The sequence below is a fragment of the Pristiophorus japonicus genome, chromosome 8 (genome assembly GCF_044704955.1).
Source record: "Pristiophorus japonicus isolate sPriJap1 chromosome 8, sPriJap1.hap1, whole genome shotgun sequence".
In the NCBI taxonomy this organism is placed as follows: Eukaryota; Metazoa; Chordata; class Chondrichthyes; family Pristiophoridae; genus Pristiophorus; species Pristiophorus japonicus.
This window is the reverse complement of record NC_091984.1, coordinates 99876200-99898479: the sequence shown is the minus strand read 5'-3', so window position 1 is coordinate 99898479 and position 22280 is coordinate 99876200. Positions and strand designations below refer to the sequence as shown.

General features: G+C 46.6%; 1 protein-coding gene across 1 annotated transcript in view; it reads right to left on the bottom strand.

Moving 5' to 3' along the window:
- The window catches only part of LOC139268658 (protein Niban 1-like), a 196451-nt gene that overhangs the window by 103335 nt on the left and 70836 nt on the right, over positions 1 to 22280 (bottom strand). Inside the window, exon 3 of the mRNA XM_070887176.1 lies at positions 13107 to 13238. Coding sequence (XP_070743277.1) covers positions 13107 to 13238 — 132 coding nt within the window. The remainder of the gene's footprint in view (positions 1 to 13106; positions 13239 to 22280) is intronic.

The window sequence follows — 22280 nt, the reverse complement described above, 5'->3', positions numbered from 1 at the left end:
GTCTTCACGAAGAAAGACACACATAACCTTCTGGATGTACTAGGGAACCGAGGGCCTAGAGAGAAGGAGGAACTGAAGGATATCCTTATTAGGCGGGAAATTGTGTTGGGGAAATTGATGGAATTGAAGGCCAATAAATCCCCGGGGCCCAATTGTCTGCATCCCAGAGTACTTAAGGAAGTGGCCCTAGAAATAGTGGATGCATTGGTGATTATTTTCCAACAGTCTTTCAACTCGGGATCAGTTCCTATGGACTGGAGGGTAGCTAATGTAACACCACTTATTAAAAAAGGAGGGAGAGAGAAAACGGGTAATTATAGACAGGTTAGCCTGACATCAGTAGTGGGGAAAATGTTGGAATCAATTATTATGGATGAAATAGCAGCGCATTTGGAAAGCAGTGACAGGATCAGCCCAAGTCAGCATGAATTTATGAAGGGGAAATCATGCTTGGCAAATCTTCTGGAATTTTTTGAGGATGTAACTAGTAGAGTGGACAAGGGAGAACCAGTGGATGTGTTGTATTTGGACTTTCAAAAGCCCTTTGACAAGGTCCCACATAAGAGATTGTTGTGTAAAATCAAAGCACATTGTATTGAGGGTAATGTACTGACGTGGATAGAGAATTGGTTGGCAGACAGGAAGCAGAGAGTCAGGATAAATGGGTCCTTTTTGGAATGGGAGGCAGTGACTAGTGGAGTGCCACAGGGCTCAGTGCTGGGACCCCAGCTCTTTACAATATACATTAATGATTTGGATGAAGGAATTGAATGTAATATCTCCAAGTTTGCAGATGACACTAAACTGGGTGGCAGTGTGAGCTGTGAGGAGGATGCTAAGAGGCTGCAGGGTGATTTAGACAGGTTAGGTGAGTGGGCAAAAGCATGGCAGATGCAATATAATGTGGATAAATGTGAGATTATCCACTTTGGAGGCAATAACACGAAGGCAGAATATTATCTGAATAGCGGCAGATTAGGAAAAGTGGAGGTGCAACGAGACCTGGGTGCCATGGTTCATCAGTTATTGAAAGTTGGCATGCAGGTACAACAGGCGGAGAAGAAGGCAAATGGTATGTTGGCCTTCATAGCAAGGGGATTTGAGTATAGAAGCAGGGAGGTCTTACTGCAGTGGTACAGGGCCTTGGTGAGGCCTCACCTGGAATATTGTGTTCAGTTTTGGTCTCCGAATCTGAGGAAGGACATTCTTGCTATTGAGGGAGTGCAGTGAAGGTTCACCAGACTGATTCCAGGGATGGCTGGACTGACATATGAGAAGAGACTGGATCAACTGGGCCTTTATACACTGGAGTTTAGAAGGATGAGAGGGGATCTCATAAAAACATATAAGATTCTGACGGGACGGGACAGGTTAGATGCGGGAAGAATGTTCCTGATGTTGGGGAAGTCCAGAACCAGGGGACACAATCTTAGGATAAGGGGTAGGCCATTTAGGACTGAGATGAGGAAAAACTTCTTCACTCAGAGAGTTGTTAACCTATGGAATTCCCTGCCGCAGAGAGTTGTTGATGCCAGTTCATTGGATATATTCAAGGGGTAGTTAGATATGGCCCTTACGGCTAAAGGGATCGAGGGGTAAGGAGAGAAAGCAGGAAAGGGGTACTGAGGTGAATGATCAGCCATGATCTTATTGAATGGTGGTGCAGGCACGAAGGGCCGAATGGCCTACTCCTGCACCTATTTTCTATGACCATGCTCTGTCAAGCCCGTGTGGTGGCTGGTGTGCAACGGCCACCCCACGTTAAAAGAATCCACGCACAGGCATCTTCCACCCTTCAATTTGTAGTTCGAGACCTAGAATGTCAGGTCTCTCATTGAAACACCTGTGAAATCCCTTTTTGGTGTAGAAGCAGGTCATCCTCGATACGAGGGACTGCCTAATACTAAGGCCTGTTTGGATGGGGTGGGGGGGTGGGAAGTAGTGGGCGCCAAGTGAGGGTGAGAACGGGCCGGCAGCGGGCCAGAAGATTTCTGTGGAGCCTGGAGAAGCGCTCTTGATCCTCTGGGTCCCACAGAACCTTATTAAAAAAACACTTTTAAGCATCATTGGTTCGGCCACTCAACACCTGGAGAAAGTGGGATTGGCTTCACCCATTTCTCCTTTAAAGTTGCAATCGGAGTCCTACAACAAGTGTAGGACTTGATTTCAATACTTAAATAACCTCCTGCTGTTTTTTTGGGTGGGATTGCTCAGCACCTAATTATTGACCCAACAGAAAATTGATTAAGGCGGGAAAATAAAGTTCCCGCCAGAATTTCTACTGCATGTCAACCGTTTTCCAGATGAGAAATGGGCAGCTGGCGGTTAAAATGCTTTTAAAAGAAAAATTAAGATCCATTCATTTTTCTTCTGAGAAAAATAACTCAGACGTACTTAAGTGCTATTTTAGAAGATTTTTGTAAAGAGAGGAAATATGTAGTGTGCAATAATGCAAATAAACAAATTAAGTACAACACAGCAAGTTACATTCAACAAATAAGATAAGATACAATTAGGGACTGCTGGACCAGGAATGATATGCATATTAGTGCTCATTAACTGCATTACCATAACGTGTAGCAACTAACAATCATTAGTGATCAATGAAGAGAGTTCTTACTAACATTTATTCACTGAAATGAGTACTTTGCAAAAATAACTGAGAAGATGAGGGGATGAAGCTGGAGGGGAAACAATCAAGAGGCAGAAGACTTCCTGCAACTTGGAATTCTATATGGGCTAGACTTTCCACTAGGTGACCAAGTCCCCAAAAAATGGGCCTTGTTCTAGCGATGTGGGACGTATCGCCCGTGCTGATCGCCGGCACAAAGCCCATTTTTTTTTTGCGATTTTCCACTCGGCCTTACCCCGGCGATGTCAAATGGGCGATCTGATTTTTCGACGATCTCACGATCGCTCAAAGAAAACAGAAGTGAATGAAAAAAAAAGCTTCCCTAGCAACGCTATACTGCGCATGTGTAGCTTGATTTTTTTTTAGGTTGATTTTCTTTGCCACGTTTTGAGAGGTCAGGGGTCATCACACATGCTCAGAAGTTCTGAGAGAGTCGGGGAGAGAGAGAGAGAGGAGAGAGGAGTTTCTGGATTGTTTGAATTTATCTGATATTACACATATTTTGAATTATTTTCGCATTTTAACAAATTTTAAATACTGTTAAGTGCAGTGATAATACTACTTAGAATTTAATTTAAAAATTTATCATCAGCATTTTATTCTTTGAAAATGGAGGGATCAAAGGAAAGGCGAAGGGCCAAGCCCTTCAGCGAGGAGGCCAATGAGGTGAATATAGTCAGCACGAGGTGGGAGGATCTGACACGGGGTGGGCATGGGAAACCTCCACCCCGCGCATATCGGAGGATTTGGGCAGAGATTGCCGACGTGGTCACGTCGGCATCAAATGAAGCGCGGACACCGGACCAGTGCTGCAAAAGATGGAACAGCCAACTGGCGGCTGCCAGAGTAAGTTGAAATTTATATTTGAAATCATCTATATGTATTATTTAATGATGTGTGGAAATTGTAACTAGAATCTGCAATGTTATTTCGTAATTTTTAAACATAACTAAATTATGAATAAATTTATGCACCCCAGAATAAAGTTGAATGTTATAGTATGAAATATCTTATTCCTATGCAATGTATTGCAAATTTGTAATTGAACATATAAATCTGTCAGTCTTAAACATTTATTGCCAAATCCATTTGCTTATGCCGTGCAATGTTATCTTATCATTTACAGAAGAGGACATCTATCAACCACCGCTAGCAATGCAGGACGGGCGAGGGCTCTGCCATGCTCCAGTCTTTAAGTGCTTACAAGGAGCTTGTGGTGGCCTTGGTGGGGCCAGAAAGCCGTTCGGTCACAACCCGTGGTGTGGCCGAACCCACCCTTGAGTCACGTGAGCAATGAGAATTGTGCATTGTGCAGTGTGTGAATCAATAGTAAATACTACATATATCTTAATTACGCATGTAATGTTCTGCAATTAAAATGTAATTTGATATATAATTGAGATGTACTATTGATCTTCGAATGAGGTCATGTTAGGCCTGGTGATCACTTGTGCATATGGGGTAATGGAAAGCATTGTAATGTTTTGAGTTCTTGAAAAATTGAGATGTATTGATTTGAATTCTTAAACGTTGTTTATAAATTTCATTTGTCTTTCAAAGGAGTGTCCACTGACCCTTCTGGAAATTCGCAAGAGGAAGAGCCAGAGGAGGAGCCACTGCCGACTCCTGCTGCTGTGCATGAACAGGAGGAGGAGGAGGAAGAAGAAGAAGAGATTTTTTTTGTCGGGTGGGGGGGGGGGAGCAACCTACGGCCATCTCTTTTGAGATGGATGAGACACCGGGACAAAGCGGTGTGCAGGTGGTGACACCAAGGCTCGTGACATAAAAACATAGCAACATAGAAAATCAGTGCAGGAGTAGGCCATTCGGCCCTTCGAGCCTGCACCACCATTCAATAAGATCATGGACATTGCACATGCTGACCCCACGGAGGTCCGGTCAGCGTGCTATGCAATCGCCTACCACGGAGGACAAGACGGAGAGCTTACTATCCCTGTGCAGGGAGACGGCCGCGATCAGTCGTGACCTTATCCAGGGGTTCGCAGGTTTCTCATCAAATTGGAGCCAGTTCTCCACAACCTGGAGCGAGTTCTGCACGCGCTTCTCCAGCTGGTCTTCTGAGCAGTCATGGACTGCTCGGGAGATGTTGGAGGTGATTAGGGAGCAGACAGCCGTAACAAATGCCCTACGGCATGCATTGCTGGCTGGACACGGCGCTGCACCCCAAGGTGTCGTGTACACGCGCAGCGAAACCCCAAGCATGCAAGTGAGTACGGAGGATACAGTTCCTCCTGACTCGGAAGTGGAGCCTGAGGTTTCTGCTTCCGCTCCGTCACCTCCACCATGGCAGGAAATCTTGCCGTCACAAACTGCACAACGCGTTTGTGTCGGTCAGCGTAGACCAAAACGCGCGGGTGGGGTGCGAACACGGGGTAGGACAGGATCTGGAGGGAAACTTGGCCGCAGGTGGGGAGGGGGAAGTGTTTTTCAATCGTTCCATAAATGTTATTGTTACTTAAATATTCACTTGTTATTATTACTTAAATGTTCAATTTCTTCATGTTATAACGTTTTGGGGATTTGAGGGAAGGGTGGGTTGGTGTGGGGGGCGGGGGTTGGAGGGAGGGTGTTGTTCATTAGTTAATAAAAGAAATTCTATCTTAATAAAAAAAAATTTATTCAACAACTTTTGTGCCTTCTCTCTTAGTTACATTAGTTTTCAAACGTACAGTTTTTCATGCATATTTGTTTGTTTATTCTGTTATTATACCAGTGCTTTTACTTTGCCAGTACTTTAAACTTTACTTAAACTAATTCAGATGATAGGCCAGGAAAGACAACAAGGAAACCCCATGAAACTTTTGATTAACCTAACTGTAATTGAACATTTGAATATCCACAATTAATAGGTCATGCAAAGCGTTCATTAATGAGCTGCTGACGCAAAAGCTTAGCAGCCGTGTAACTGGCACTGGCTACTGGTCTTCAGGGAAGGTGTGGTGGTACCGGTGCTAGATCGTCAGGCTGATTAAGCTCCCCTATGTCCTCACCCGCGTCCTCTCCAGCCTGTTCCTCCTCTTCATCTTCGCCGGCTGCCTCATCTGTCTCATCTCTTTCTGGAGGTGGACCTACAGCATGATCTGGCATTATTTGTCCTCTCTTTATAATTAGGTTATGCAGCATGCAAAACACCACAATAAACTCTGCTACCTGATCAGGGTGGTACTGTAGGCTGCCTCCAGAATGATCCAGGCATCTGAAGTGCTGCTTTAGGACTCCAATTGTTTTTCCAACGATGTTGCGAATCGCTATGTGACTTTCATTATACTGTTTCTGTGCTTCAGTGACAGGATTACGCAGAGGGGTCATCAGCCAATTGGCAAGGCCATATCCTTTATCCCCCAGCATCCAACCGTGACCTTCTGGCTGATTGACAAACAGGTCAGGGGTAGCACTTTCACATATGATGTGTGCATCATGGATGCTGCCAGGAAATGTAGCATTCACTGTTAAAATTGTTTGATTGTGGTCGACAACAAGCTGCACATTTAGTGAGTGGAACCTGTCATGTATCTTACATTATTATATATAACTGTATCCTAACATGCGATACATGACTGTAATAAGATATGACCTGTAACCACCAGCATACCTTACCATCAGGGGTGCACTTGCAAGAGACAGGTATATAAGGACAGGTCCCAGGCAAGTGCAGCATTCCAGAGCTGTGAAATAAAGATGCAGGTCCAGAGTGACCTTGACTTCACTATATGCCTCGTGTGAATCTGTACTGAGGGGACAGGACTTTACAGTGGCGACGAGTTACGGGATTACAGAATCCACAGAATGGCGAATAATGGATCAGATGAAAAGTACAATGTGGGAGACAATTGGGAGGACTTTATAGAAAGGCTCCAGCAAAGCTTTGTAACCAAAGACTGGTTAGGCAACGATAAGGCAGACAAGAGAAGAGCCCATCTCTTGACTAACTGTGGCTCGAAAACTTACGCTTTAATGAAGGATCTGTTGGCACCCGAGAAACCAGCAAGCAAGCTGTTTGAAGAATTGAGCATACTGGTAAGAGACCACCTGAAGCCAGCGAGCAGCCTACACATGGCCAGACACAGGTTCTACAACTACAGACGCTGTGTGGGCCAGAGCATACCCGACTTCGTGGCGGAACTTCGGAGGTTGGCTAGTTTATGTGAGTTCTCCGATGAACTGAGGAGAGAAATGCTGAGAGACTTTTTCGTTGAAGGAATAGGTCATGCAGGCATATTCCGAAAGCTCATAGAGACCAAGAACCTGACCTTAGAGGCAGCAGCACTGGTTGCACAGACATTCTTGGTAGGGGAGAAGAAACGAGGTTGATTTACAATGCAGGTACGACAACTAACGAAATATCGGAACAAGAAGTTCACAGCACTAAACAAGCTGCTACCCCCACACACAGACAAAACCAGGAGAACAGGCTCTCGACAGCAGGCAGAAGCCATCAAGGGCCACAGGAATGGCCGTTCGCATGTCATCAACCCACAATGCGAGCAATCAACTACAAACTGAGAGAAGCTCAAGAGAGATCAGCCAGACGCAGCTCATTCTTTGGAAACACTTTGAACAATGGAACAGGTCTGTGCTGGAGGTGTGGGGGTGGGCACTCGTCAAGGGGATGTCGATTTCAGCAGGCTGTTTGCAGAAATTGTGAATATACAGGGCATTTGGCCTGCATGTGCAAAAAAACGGCAGCTCGGCTAGTATACGAATCGGATGGGTCGGAAAGCGGACCAGAAGATGGTGGGGACAGTAACCAGGACACCGATGTACAGCGGGTCAACACGATCAATGGCCGCTGCTCCTACAACAGGACGCCTCCTATAATGATGAGGGTCCTACTCAACGGGATATCTGTCAAGATGGAGTGGATACAGGAGCGAGTCAATCTCTCATGGGCGCTCAACAATTTGAACAACTGTGGCTGCATAAAAGAGATAGACCAAAACTCACAAGGGTCGACACCAAACTAAGGACCTATACCAAAGAAATCGTACCAGTCCTCGGCAGCGCCATGCTCTCTGTCACACACAAAGGGACGGTGAACCCTCTTCACCTGTGGATTGTCCCCGGAGACCCCCCAGCACTGCTGGGGAGAAGCTGGCTGGCAAATCTAAACTGGAAATGGGATGATGTCCATGCCATGTCATTAGAGGAACGTACCTCCTGCTCAACAGTTATAAAGCGATTTGAACATCTCTTTCAGCCAGGTGTGGGAACTTTCAAAGGGGCCAAAGTCAAAATCTACATCACACAGCATGCTAGACCGGTCCATCACAAGGCCAGAGCTGTACCCTATGTGATGAGGGAAAAGATTGAACATGAACTAGACAGATTTCTGTGGGAAGGAATTATATCACCTGTGGAATTTAGCGACTGGGCAAGTCCCATCGTCCCAGACATGAAGCCTGATGGATCCATACGAATCTACCATAAACAGAGTCTCCCTACAGGACCAGTACCCGCTGCCCAGAGCGGAGGACTTATTTGCCACATTGGCTGGAGGTAAACTTTTCTCAAAATTAGACCTCACATCTGCGTATATGACGCAAGAATTGACCGGGGAATTCAAGCTACTCACCACCATCAACACACACATCGAGGTCTTTTCATGTACAATCGATGCCCATTCGGCATCAGGTCGGCAGCTACCATATTCCAGCGCAACATGGAGAGTCTGCCCAAATCCATCCCGGGGACGGTTGTATTTCAAGACGACATACTCATCACGGGCAGGGACACCGACTCCCATCTCCATTATTTGGAGGAAGTACTAAAGCGGTTGGATCGGGTAGGCCTACGAGTCAAGAAATCCAAGTGCCTCTTTCTCGCACCCGAGGTTGAATTTTTGGGCAGAAGGATTGCCGCTGATGGAATCCGCCCAACAGAGTTCAAAACAGAAGCAATTCGCCTGGCACCCAGCCCCGGAATGTCTCAGAACTGCGCACCTTTCTCGGGCTACTCAATTACTTTGGGAACTTTATGCAGAACTTAAGCACGCTGCTGGAGCCTCTCCATGTGCTACTCAGGAAGGTTTTGGTTTTGGGGGGACGCCCAGGAACGCGCCTTTAATAAGGCTCGCAACCATCTGTGTTCCAACAATGTTTTGACTTTCTTTGACCCAGGTAAAAAGCTATTTCTCACATGCGATGCGACAGCGTATGGGGTCGGGTACGTTTTACAACATGTCAATAGTGCGGGCAAATTACAACCCATAGCTTATGCCTCCAGGTCACTTTCGCGGGTAGAGCGCAGGTATGGAATGGTAGCGAAGGAGGCGCTCGCGTGCGTGTACGGTGTCAAAAAGATGCACCAATACCTTTTCGGGGCCAAGTTCACGTTAGAAACCGACCACAAGCCCCTCACGTCCCTCCTATCTGAGAGCAAGGCAATAAACGTCAACGCCTCGGCGCGAATTCAACGGTGGGCACTCATGCTGGCGTCCTACGACTATACCATAAGGCACAGACCAGGCACAGACAACTGTGCCAACGCGCTCAGTAGGCTACCCCTGGCGACCACGGAAGGGTCTGACGAACAGGACTGTGAGATAGTCATGGCAATCAATGCCTTTGAGTCCACAGGTTCGCCCATGACGGCTCGCCAAATCAGAGCCTGGACGGCCAGCGACCCCACGTTATTCTTAGTAAAAAGATGTGTCCTAACCGGTGACTGGGCAGGGGCTCGCGATGCCTGCCCCGAGGAATTAAAACCCTTTCACAGGCGCATGCATGAGCTATCACTATAAGCAGACTGCCTGATGTGGGGCAGCCGAGTAGTCATGCCTCTGCGAGGCAGAGAGGCATTTGTCCGGGAGCTCCACCGTGAGCACCCGGGGATCGTTCTCATGAAGGTCATAGCCAGATCCCACGTCTGGTGGCCTGGTATTGACATGGACTTGGAGCTCTGCGTCCGAAGGTGCACCATTTGTGCCCATCTCAGCAATGCCCCCAGGGAGGCTCCACTGAGCCCCTGGCCCTGGCCTACCAAACCGTGGTCGCGGGTGCACGTAGACTATGCGGGCCCATTCATGGGCAAAATGTCCCTCGTAGTTGTAGATGCATTTTCAAAGTGGATCGAATGCACCATTTTAAACTCGAGCACAACCTCCACCACTGTGGAGAGCCTCGCAACCATGTTTGCAATGCACGGAATCCCTGACACATTGATCAGTGACAATGGTCCGTGCTTCACCAGTGCAGAATTCCAAGACTTTATAATTGACCACGGCATAAATCACGTCAAGACGGCACCGTTCAAGCCGGCCTCCAACGGCCAGGCGGAGAGAGCAGTGCAAATCATTAAACAAGGCATGCTTAAAATCCAAGGTCCCACGCTGCAGGGTCGCCTGTCGCGACTGCTGCTGGCATACAGATCTCGCCCGCACTCACTGACTGGGATTCCCCCCCGCGCAACTGTTGATGAAAAGGACTTTAAAAACAAGGCTCTCATTAATCCTCCCAGACATGCATGAAATCGTTGAGGCAAAGCACCGTAAGCTGACTGAGTACCATGACAGAAATTCGAGGGGGAGATGGAATGAGATAGGGGACAAAGTGTTTGTACTAAACTATGGCAGGGCTCCCAAATGGCTTTCAGGGACAGTAACGGGCAAGGAAGGAAACAGGCTACTGGTAGTACAAATGGACAATCGCAAAACCTGCCGGAGGCATGTAGACTAAGTCAAAAGCAGATTTACCAACAACACTGCGGAACCAGAGGCAGACTACAATGTGGAACTCGCACCACACCTGGTGGACAGACAGAGGGAACAACCTGAGGAAAGGGCAATCCCAACAGACAGCCCAGGCGAGTCAACAACAATCACACCAATCGAAACAGACAGCCCAGGCGAGATACCAGCAACCATACCCAAAGAAAAACAGACACCAAGGCAAACAACTGAACCACAACTCAGACGCTCCATGCGAGAGCGCAGACCACCTGAGTAACTGAGCTTATAAAGACAATAAGACCTTGGGGGAGGGTGATGAAATGTATCTTACATTATTATATATAACTGTATCCTAACATGCTATACATGACTGTAATAAGATATGACCTGTAACCACCAGCATACCTTACCACCAGGGGTGCACTTGCAAGAGACAGGTATATAAGGACAGGTCTCAGGCAAGTGCAGCATTCCAGAGCTGTGAAATAAAGGTGCAGGTCCAGAGCGACCTTGACTTCACTATATGCCTCGTGTGAATCTGTACTGAGGGGGCAGGACTTTACAGAACCCCTTTCTGTTACAAAACACCTCTGCGTTCTTTAAGGGTGCTTTCAGGGCAATGTGCGTGCACATTGCTCCCTGCACCTTGGGGAAGTCTGCTATTCTCGAGAAACCCAAAGCCCACTCAGTCTGTGCCTCCCTGGTCATTGGGAATCTTATGAAGTCTATCCTGCGAGCGTAAAGGGCTTCAGTCACCTGTCGAATGCAGCAGTGTGTAGCGTGCTAGAGATATGGCAGATGTCACCAGCTGAAGCCTGAAAAGATCCCGATGCGTAAAAGGCTAGGGCAGCAGTAACCTTCACCTCAACGGAGAGTGCAGTTCTGATGGTGCTGGATGGCTGCAGATCTCCCTTGATGAGTTGACATATCTCATCGATGACCTCCTTCCAGAATCGCAGCCTCCTAAGACAAGCATTTTCAGACAAGTTCAGGTAAGATTGCTTTTCAAAGTACCTGCGTTGGCTGTACGGTCTCCTCCTCTGTCTTCGTCTCCGTCTACGCATTTCTCTGCCACCTCTTCGATTGATCCTTTCAGTAACCAGTGTGTGAGCAGTTGCAATTAAAGGCAGGGAAAGCATAGGCCCCATAATCACTATCACTAATTACTTGCACTAATTTTAATAATCTCTCTACTCTCTACTCTCTAATCACTGTACTCTGCATTCTTTGTACTCTCTAAGCTGTATACCAGTCAGTTTGATAGGTCCCAACAATATAAGTAAATAACTTCACTATGTAAAAGTTACTTACAAAATAACTTCAATATATAAAAACTATTTACCAAAAATAACTTGATAATACCTATTTATATTCCCTGTCCCAATATTCTGAGTACAATTATCTTTAAATTAACTCTCTAAATAACTCACAACTAACTCTCCACCCTTCCTCTGAAGTTCAAAATGGCGTCCATAGTGCCCATTTCCTTCTCTTAGGCCCAGTAAAAGCAAATATTTCTCAGCACTCTTTTGGGCCTTGCATCGGCCCAGCGAAGTGCATGCTAGGTGCTGAAACTTGGGATGGACCTTGTGTGGGCGATCATTTGGGCGATCATCTCGGCGATCAAAGTGGAAACTTAGGCACCTGTTTTTCCGGTGATGTTTTGGCCTAGTTTCCACTTTTTGTTCCAAATGGGCGATAGAGGTCCGTTGTGGGCGATAGATGGGCCATAGATGGGCGATGTGAAGTGGAAAGTCTAGCCCTATATCTATATTGGAGGATTAACCAGCGGGAAGAAAAAACATCCCACATTATTTCAATGGAATGTTTGTGACATGTTAATAGGATTGATTAGATGATGACCTCTCAAAGTCATCCAGTGTTGACTTGGCCACAGGTTTGCCAAAGTACAGTCTTAATTCAGCTACAATGTGCACATCACTGGCCCGGATTCTACAGTCAGCGGTGACTGACTGGTGCTCGCCATTTATTACTCTGACATTAGCCCACAACTATCTACAGGCTTTTGCACTAGAACTTGCGGTGATAAGAAATCCAAAACAGCACGGCGCCCGGAAAGGGATCTGTGACATGTGTGAACAGGGAAAGCAACGGTGTGTCTCCATAACCAATCAGATTCCACGGTTATCTGTTCATGTACAGTCACCGGAAGTTGCTGTCTGATTTATTCTTTATTAACAGTGCATGCTGATAACCTCACCGTTATTTCTACCACAAAATCCAAGCCAAATTGTCTTTGAAGTAGCTGAAATATACCTATCTTAACATTACTGTGTCCTCTCCACATCCTACCAATTACTTACTACTGCCTAGCAACCCTGAATGCTCATGTCAGAATGGTGGGAGACGGTGCACACGCCCCATAATTAATATTTAAATGCTGTGGCTTCGCCTGCTGCTGGCCCCACTTTTTGGACACTACATTGGGGTATAAAGTTGGCAGAGTTCCAGCTATCAGCTGCCCGTGCAGAGTGCTACCTGGGTACAGATACCACAAAGTATGAGATCACCTAACACTAATTACAAATATAGAAATGATGCATGATGTGGAGATCAGAGAGAACCTTTAATATAAGCCAAAAGAAGAAGATAAGGATCTCACACAGTCAGATGCTGCTATTTACAAAGAAAGTCTGCAGCCCTGCGTTTGGTCAATTGTACACACACTTAACTTTACATTCCAGCACAATGTTACTGCTCTGCTTTAATTTGTTGTTTTGCTGCTGCACAAATAGCAAACCAGCAAACAGGAGCAAAGTCACTTACCTCCTTGTTTTCATAGCATTCGATGCTATTGTCATTTTTTATAACAATATATCGGTCTTTCCATTTCTTGAATTCTTCTACATATTGTGTCACTTCCTGTTTGTATATCACCGTCCCAGTTTCCGCTGGCTCCTGAAAGATAGCATGTAGGCTGTAAAGCATAATTCAGATACAAACTACCACTTGCATCGCAAATTGCTTAAACAACTGAGCATATATTTTGATAGATCGCGATAAACCACAAAAAGAGCAGGTGTTGCAGCGCAGTGATGCTGAAGTTCAGAGCACTAATGCTTGGTGCCACAGATCAGGGATGGACACAAGCTCAAATCTTGCTTTATGCAGTTCCCAACCTGAGACAGGCCAAGTAAGGGGATGCGCGTAGAGGCTCTGGGATATTCCAGTGGGAGATGGGGAGAGCAGAGAGCCATGCCGGAGCAGTATCTGGCACCTCTTGGTTAGTGGCTACGAGTGGAGCATTGACAGTAGCTTGGATGCAGATTGTCATGTATCCTATATGGCTACTGTTGGTACTATCACAAGGTGTGCCACCAGAGGGCACAGCAGTGGGAGACTTGTAGGTTACCTGTACAGGTGTGCCTAGCCTAGTATAAAAGGCAGGCCACCAGGTGTGATCCTCACTCTGGCGTTAACAAATAAAGGACTGTCACTACAGTTCTAGTACAATGTATTGCCTCGTGGATTCATTATTAGAGCATCCAAGACACAACGCAGATTGTCTATCTGCCCTTTTAGCTGTATACCTCAGGAAAGGCAGATGAAAACAAAGGGGGAACTAAAAACAAAGTACAAAAAGTAAAAGGAACAAGTTAGCCAAGCACACCTGAATAAATAAAGCCAAAAGTAGAGAAAATAGTGCATGAGACAGAATTTTTTTCTGATGCCAGTTATTTTTTTATTCTGAAAGCAATCTCATAGGCCTCTAGGAATAATTCCAAATGGAACATAAATCACACATCTACTTATTTTGATTAAGGCTGAAACTTACAAATATGGACAACAAATGATGGTAACAATAACTTTGATCACTACGTGTAGGGTTATTGAAATGTGGTTGCGAAGATTTCAACTTCAGTATTTCTAGTGAAACTACAAACCTCTAAAGATTTCATTAGAAATACCCAACAGAGGAAGTCTGCACCAATACATTTACAATGTCACTACACAGAGTGACCAAAGGCATTCTTACCCTGTATAGTGAAATCTCAACCCATTTTCTGGCAAACATAAAACTGGAAGTTGGATGGATTTCCACGAGTCTGAAATGCCCAGTCTTCCTTTATTGGGGCAGAAATGTTTTTCAGCACAGTCTCAAGTCTAAACCAGGTACCTCCATTCAGTGCGTAAGTGTGACCCTGAGCTTCCGCTCGCCTGTCACTTTAATTCTCCACTCTCACTCTGATATCTCTGTCCTCGGACTCCTGCACTATTCCAATGAAGCTCAACACAAGCTCGAGGAGCATCACCTCATCTTTTGTTTAGGCACTTTACGGCCTTCTGGACTCAACATTGAGTTCAACAATTTCAGAGCATAACCTCTGTCCATCTTCAGCTCCCTCCCTCCCCCCCCCCCCACCCCCCGAGCTTATGTTTCTTTTCTCTTTGTCTCCAATGGCAGCTGGTCATTATTCCGCCATTCACACTCTATCTTGACTAACTTTTTTCTATTCCTGCCATTACCATTTCAATTTGGCCCATCATCTCTTTTGTTTCTCTAATCGCTCCTGCCTTCCAATCTATTACAGACCTTCCCTTTTGTTCTTTCTTCCCCTCCCCTTTTCAGTGCTCCTTAAGAATGTGTTCTTTTTGAACACTCGGCAGTTCTGACGAAGGGTCGTCGACCAGAAACGTTTACTCTGTTTTTCTGTCCACAGATGCTGCCTGACCTGCTGAGATTTCCAGCATTTTCTGTTTTAAACTCAGGTTCAGTTCCAAATTAATCAGTAGTCAGCCTGATGACTTTTTCAGAATCATGGGTGGAAATTAGACCTATTCCAATCAGGTGAAGAAGAACAAGAACAAGAACAACTTGTTTATATCGTCAATCAATTATTTTTAAGCATAGTCACTATTGTAATGTAGGCAAACACAGCAGCCAATCTGCCCACAGCAAGGACCCACAAACAGCAAGAGAACATCTTCAACAGTGCAGCACTCCCTCAGTACTGCACTGAAGTGTCAGCCTAGATTATGTCCTCAGGTGTCTGGAATGGGGCTTAAACCCACTGATATGTGTGGTACTTTCAAATTGTTACCTGTAAACTATATGATTCTCTGATGGGAGTAAGCACATTGTAGCAATTATACTCCAATGTCTTCTCTTGCATTACTTTGTTATTCTTTTGACAAAATATTCTAGAGGGCCAGGAAATAAAAGTAACTACCATACAAATTGAAGTGTTTATTTGGACATAACACCCGCAACCTCCTGACTCCGAGGCAGGAATGCTACCAAATAGATGGAACAAATCAACCAGAATTTTTTGTGCAAAAACGTAACAGTCATGTGTTGTGCAAAATTTCTCTTCCTTTGAAACAATGACCCACACATTCACATTGATAAGTGTAACATATTAGACAAAATCTTTTCATTATTATTGATGAGTAGGAATAAGGGACAGAGAACGGTTTCGCTGACTCTGTGCTTCCTTTAAATTGCCCCAGGATTTTTCAGGGCTTCCCCAGGGGGTGAAGCTGGGCCTCTATTTGTTATAGGCACAGGCCCATGACAGAGATATTGGTGAAGGGGTTGTTCCCAGCCTCCCGCCTCACTTTCCATCACGTTGGCCTATCAGACACAAAATCAAAAGGACACTCGAAGAAACCAAGCATTGGAGCTAGTGCAGGAAGCCTCACAAACAGGAGGTTCTGCAAAAGTACCAGGAGAATCCCAAAGACCACTAGTGGCATAAGGCAATCCTCAAGAACACGGTCCATTAACAACTTCTCAGTGCAAGTAGGGATAGGCAACAAATGCAACCTTGCCAATAACCCGAGAACACTTTTATTTTAAAGTAGCAAGAGGTTTAGGAAGATAGTTCTAGATGGCTGATGCAGCAGCCTCCGATCGTAAAGGAGAATGGATTGGGGACAATCAGTAATCCAGAGTTAGGGAAACCGAAGATTTCTGAAATAGCGTTGTGAAAAACTTACTAATGAGGTCTAGCAACCTGAAATTGATTTTGTGATGATTGGGTTGATGAATATATGGAACTTTGTGCAGAGGAAGATTCTGGATTAGCTAAAGTTTGTGGAGGGTGAGTTTGGGGAGACCAATGAGGAAAGTATTTGGGAAATCAGTCCTCAAGGTGAGGAGGGCACGTATGAAAGCTTCAGCAACAGAGGGGCTGAGATGGGCATGAGCAGGCATATTCGCAGAAGGTGGTATTGGTAAATGACTGGATTTATTGTATTGTTAAAAGCTCAGAACAGGATCAAGGAAAGTGTGAAGGGTGCGCACGGCTGGGCTCAGTCAAACAAGCAACCGGGGAGGCTGATGAAGTTGGGGTCACAGACACTTTGGTGCAGAACGCTTCAGTTTTACTGAAATTGAGCTGTTGACATGTCAAGCTTATTGTGGGCCTGATATTGTACAGGCAGTTACATTGTAAGCAACAGACATAGGGGCCGAAATTGAGCCCTGCCCCAAATGGGACGGACCTACCGGATTAGTTCATGGGGTGGAGATACCGGAGAAATTCAGAACTCTGAAATGTTTTTTGCCTCAGTATGGTGTTCTGGTCGGGTGAGGGGCAGAAGTTCCCTCGCAGTGAGTTCGCCACCCCGACCCACTGCGAGCTCTGCATACTTTTAGGTTAGGTCTACTGGGCCACCAGGGAGGGTTTCCTTGCAGCCTCTTTCCAAGTATGTCACTCCTTCAATCATTGCCCTCAAAGTATCAGAGCTGAAAGCGGGATCTGCTAATGGGGAGTGGAGGCTCTACAAAAGTCAGCATCTGATTCCTGAACCAGTGGCCACAAATCTCTGGGGTCCCGTTCTGAAAATGATGCTGGATGAGTATTATGCTGCCTAGGCTCATGTCAAAGTCCAATATCATCTTCAGTGCCAATATCCATGAAAGATTGGAATAATGCAGCAATACCCGGAGTGGGTGGCAGCACACCGAACATGAGTATCAATTTCCACTGACAGAGAGATTTCCAGACCAGATCCAGAACCCAGCACAAGGAGCAAGACTAGAATGTGCCTTCATGAAGCTGTCCCCTCATTGATGACAGCTCACATTATCTTTCTGGCCAGTCCTCTCCAATGCTTACAGGTACCAGGATGCAGAACTAGACTGCTCGTGTTTCCTGCAGCCTGTTAAACAGCCTTTCCAAAATTTAGAAGTCCTGAGACAAAGGCCTCTCGCTCCCAAGAACCTCACAATATCATCGCGCAACCAAACACTACTGGCATTTCTGGCCTTCAGGTCCCACCTCAGCATAGCACCAGGCCAAGTTTAAGAACAGAACAGAGAGGGACCAGGGATTGGTATGGTGATAATAAGAAGCATCTGCTGTAAATATATACAGCTACAGTAAAGCCACTTTGTGGTACGAGGTCCGTTGTTCTGAAATTAGACTCCTGTTTGTTTTTTGTGCTATGAGAGGATGTTTGGTGACAAGTTCCTTCTATGCTTCCTTAAGCAAAACTCTTCTGAGACATAATTGAGGGAGCAGCATGGTCTGTAAACTCTAGTAGCTCCTAGTTGGTTGTCTTCTCCTTTGGTGTGGATGTGGTCTCCATGCTTCTGTCATTTAGTCTTACTCCTGCTCCTGTTCTGCCTCCATTATAAGGCCATAGTTTACTCCATGGTAAGGGCTCCTTTACAGAAGGGTGCTAAGCAGATGATTTCCCTGCCAGAAATTGCAGAAGGGCAGCTTTCAGAATCCTTTCTCAGTTGAACAGATGAGAAAAATATTTTCTGATCGTTTCAGTCTAAGCTGGCGTTTCAGATAAGGTCTGTGGCCATTCAAAGCCTGTGACCTCAACCACTTCCTGGTGTGACAAGTCATAGAAACATAGAAACATAGAAAATAGGTGCAGGACTCGGCCATTCGGCCCTTCGAGCCTGCACCGCCATTCAACAAGATCATGGCTGATCACCCACCCCAGCACCTCCCCTACCCCCCCCACACCCCTTCCACACACCCCGACCCCCCCCCAGCCGCAAGGACCACATCCACTCCCTCCAGAACACATCCAATGAACTGCCATCAACAACTCTCCACGGCAGGGAACTCCACAGGTCAACAACTCCCCGAGTGAAGAAGTCTCTCCCAATCCCAGCCCCAATCAGCCCACCCTCCATCCCAAGATCATGCAGATAACTTGCCATTCTTCTCTACAGGTTTAACTTAACTCCAGTACAAATCTGATGTAAATGGCAGAATTTCTGGACAGCAGCTTTTGCCCTCATTATCCTATCATTTGTAGACATCCATCACAATGAGGGTGGGACCAGTAGCCAATTCTACTGGAATGAAGTCTGCATTTTAGAATGGGTGCAACTCTGATGTATCTAACTTGCACCCCCAAATGTGAGCGCCCATAATCAGACCTACACCATATTTATGCCAATAAAACTTGGAATTCCTATTACAATATAGACTGTAGAATGTGCATTAATAATCATCATCATCATAGGCAGTCCCTCAGAATCGAGGAAGACTTGCTTCCACTCCTGAAGTGAGTTCTTTGGTGGCTGACCAGTCCAATACGAGAGCCACATGCTCTGTCACAGGTGGGACAGATAGTCGTTGAGGGAAGGGGTGGGTGTGACTTGTTTGCCGCACGCTCTTTCCGCTGTCTGCGCTTGATTTCTGCATGCTCTCGGCGTTGAGACTCGAGGTGCTCAGCGCCCTCCCGGATGCACTTTCTCCACTTAGGGCGGTCTTTGGCCAGGGACTCCCAGGTGTCAGTGGGGATGCCGCACTTTATCAGGCAGGCTTTGAAGAGCTGATCGAGTGTGGTCAGTGCTTCAATGCTGGGGATGTTAGCCTGGACGAGGACGCTGATGTTGGTGCGCCTGTCCTCCCAGGGTATTTGTAGGGTCTTGCGGAGACATCGCTGGTGATATTTCTCCAGTGACTTTAGGTGTCTACCGTACATGGTCCATGTCTCTGAACCATACAGAAGGGCTGGTATTACTACAGCCTTGTAGACCATGAGCTTGGTGGCAGTTTTGAGGGCCTGGTCTTCAAACACTCTTTTCCTCAGGCGGCCGAAGGCTGCATTGGCACACTGGAGGCAGTGTTGGATCTCGTCGTCGATGTCTGCTCTTGTTGATAGGAGGCTCCCGAGATATGGGAAGTGGTCCACGGTGTCCAGGGCCGCGCCGTGGATCTTGATGTCTGGGGGGCAGTGCTGTGCGGTGAGGACAGGCTGGTGGAGGATCTTTGCCTCACGGATGTTTAGCGTAAAGCCCATGCTTTCGTATGCCTCAGTAAATACATCGACTATGTCCTGGAGTTCAGCCACTGTATGTGCGCAGACGCAGGCGTCATCCGTGTACTGTAGCTCAACGACAGAGGTTGGAGTGGTCTTGGACCTGGCCTGGAGACGACGCAGGTTGAACAGGTTCGCACTGGTTCTGCAGTTTAGTTCCACTCCAGCGGGGAGCTTGTTGACTGTGAGGTGGTGCATGGTGGTGAGAAAGATTGAGAAGAGGGTTGGGGCGATGACGCAGCCCTGTTTGACCCCGGTCCAGACATGGATTGGGTCTGTGATGGATCCGTTGGTAAGGATCATGTCCTGCATGTTGTTGTGGAGCAGGCAGAGAATGGTGATGAACTTTTAGGGGCATCCGAAACGGAGGAGGACGCTCCATAGACCCTCGCGGTTGACAGTGTCAAAGGCCTTTGTAAGGTCGAAGAAGGCCATGTATAAGGGCTGGTGCTGTTCCCTGCATTTTTCCTGTAGCTGTCGCGCTGCAAAGATCATGTCCGTTGTGCCCCGTAGGGGACAAAATCCGCACTGTGACTCCAGGAGGAGTTCCTTGGCCATGGGAAGAAGGCGGTTGAGGAGGACTCTAGCGACGACTTTCCCAGTGGCTGATAACAGGGAGATTCCTCTGTAGTTGCCGCATTCGGACTTGTCCCCTTTTTTAAAGATGGTCACGATTACTGCATCTCTGAGATCTCCCGGCATGCTCTCCTCCCTCCAGATGAGAGAGATGAGGTTGTGTATTCGCGCCAGCCTCTCCGCCATATTTCAATGCCTCAGCAGGGATTCCATCTACACCTGTAGCCTTGTTGTTTTTAAGCTGTCTTATGGCTTTTTTTGCCTCATGCAGTGTTGGGGTCTTACTGAGGTGGTAGCGGGTAGCATGCTGCGGGATGGAGTTGAGGACACTCGAGTCAAAGGCAGAGTCTCTACTGAGGAGATCTTTGAAGTGCTCCTACCAGCGGGCCCTGACTGCCTCTGTGTCCTTGATGAGTGTTTCCCCACTCTTGGCCAGGAGTGGGGGCCTTGGGTGTTTGGGCCATAGGTGGCCTTGACTGCGGTGAAGAATCCTCGCACATCATGGCTGTCAGCCAGCTGCTGTAACTCCTGTGCTTTCTCCATCCACCACCTGTTCTTTAGGTCCCGGGTTTTTTGTTAGACCTCAGCCTTGAACTGTCTGTAATGCTGCTTTGCTGCTCCTGCATTGGGTTGTTGTTTAAGGCTCAAAAATGCCCTGCGCTTGCGATCTATTAGCTCTTGGATCTCCTGGTCAATCTCATCAAACCATTAATAATAGCCAAGATGCAAATAACTGAAGTACAAGATACTCGGGTGTGTAAAACATAACATGTATCCGGATCACTGGCTTTCTCAGTGGTGTCAGTATGTGGTCATCCTTTGATCTGCTCATGTTAGAATTTTCTCCTCTTGACCCCCTCCTATGTTTCATCCACATGCTGCCCCTAGGCGACATCATCCGAAAACACAGCGTCAATTTCCACATGTACGCTGACGACACCCAGTTCTACCTCACCGCCAACTGTCTCGACCCCTCCACTGTTTCTAAATTGTCAGACTGCTTGTCCGACATCCCTGCCACAAACTCCGTTCCCTAGCCACTGACTCCATCCCTCACCCTGACAACTGTCTGAAACTGAACCACACTGTTCGCAACCTTGGTGTCATATTTGACCCCAAAATGAGCTTCTGACCATATATTCACGCCGTCACTAAGACCGCTTTTTTCCACCTCCAGAACATCACCTGACTCTGCCCTTGCCTCAGTTCATCTGCTGCTGAAACCCTCATCCATGCCTTTGTCACCCCCAGATTTGACTATTTGTTATGTATGTAATAACTCGATAGACTGAACACTGTAAACTCACTCAGGTCCAAACCTGGCTCAATTTTATTTGGGCCCAAAGTGTCCACATTACATGGTGGCTTGCTTTATATACCTGGCCCGCACACACGTGTGTACAGCCCAATGATCTCTGACAGTGGTGCCCCCTGGTGGCTAGTAACCCCAAGCATACATACATGACAACATCCCCCTTCAAGATCTTAGTATCAGTCTTCTTATAAGTTAAGACGGTCCGGGACTTTCCGCTCATGAATTGATCGTCTCAGTTCAACTCCAGTTCTGGGCGAGTGTTCTGAGTCAGTTATGAACTGGAGGCTGGGTGGCCGATCTGATGGGAGTGGCAATGATCATGTCAGAAATTGAAAGTCCAGATTCCTTGATGATGGCGGAGTCCTCTGCTGAATGAATATAGGTTGGTCACTGATTGTGTCTTCCTCAACTTGTTCCAGTTCCTCCGTGTGCCGCAGCTTTATCTGATCAACATATTTCCTGCATGTTTGCCCATTCTTGACCATGACAATAAACACTGTGTTACCCTCCTTGGCCGTAACAGTACCAGCGACCCACTTGGGACCTTGACCATAATTTAGTACATACACAGGATCGTTTTAACAGAAATGTCGCGTGACACAGCAGCACAATCATGATACCACTGCTGATTTTGACTTCTGTTTTCAACATGATCGTCCAAGTCAAGATGGATGAGAGAGAGCTTGGTCTTGAGACCTCTCTTCATCAATAGTTCAGCAGGGGAGACCCCGGTAAGCGTTTGGGGTCTTGTCCTGTAACTAAGCAATATGCATGACAAGCGAGTCTGTAGTAAACCCTGAGTTACACGTTTC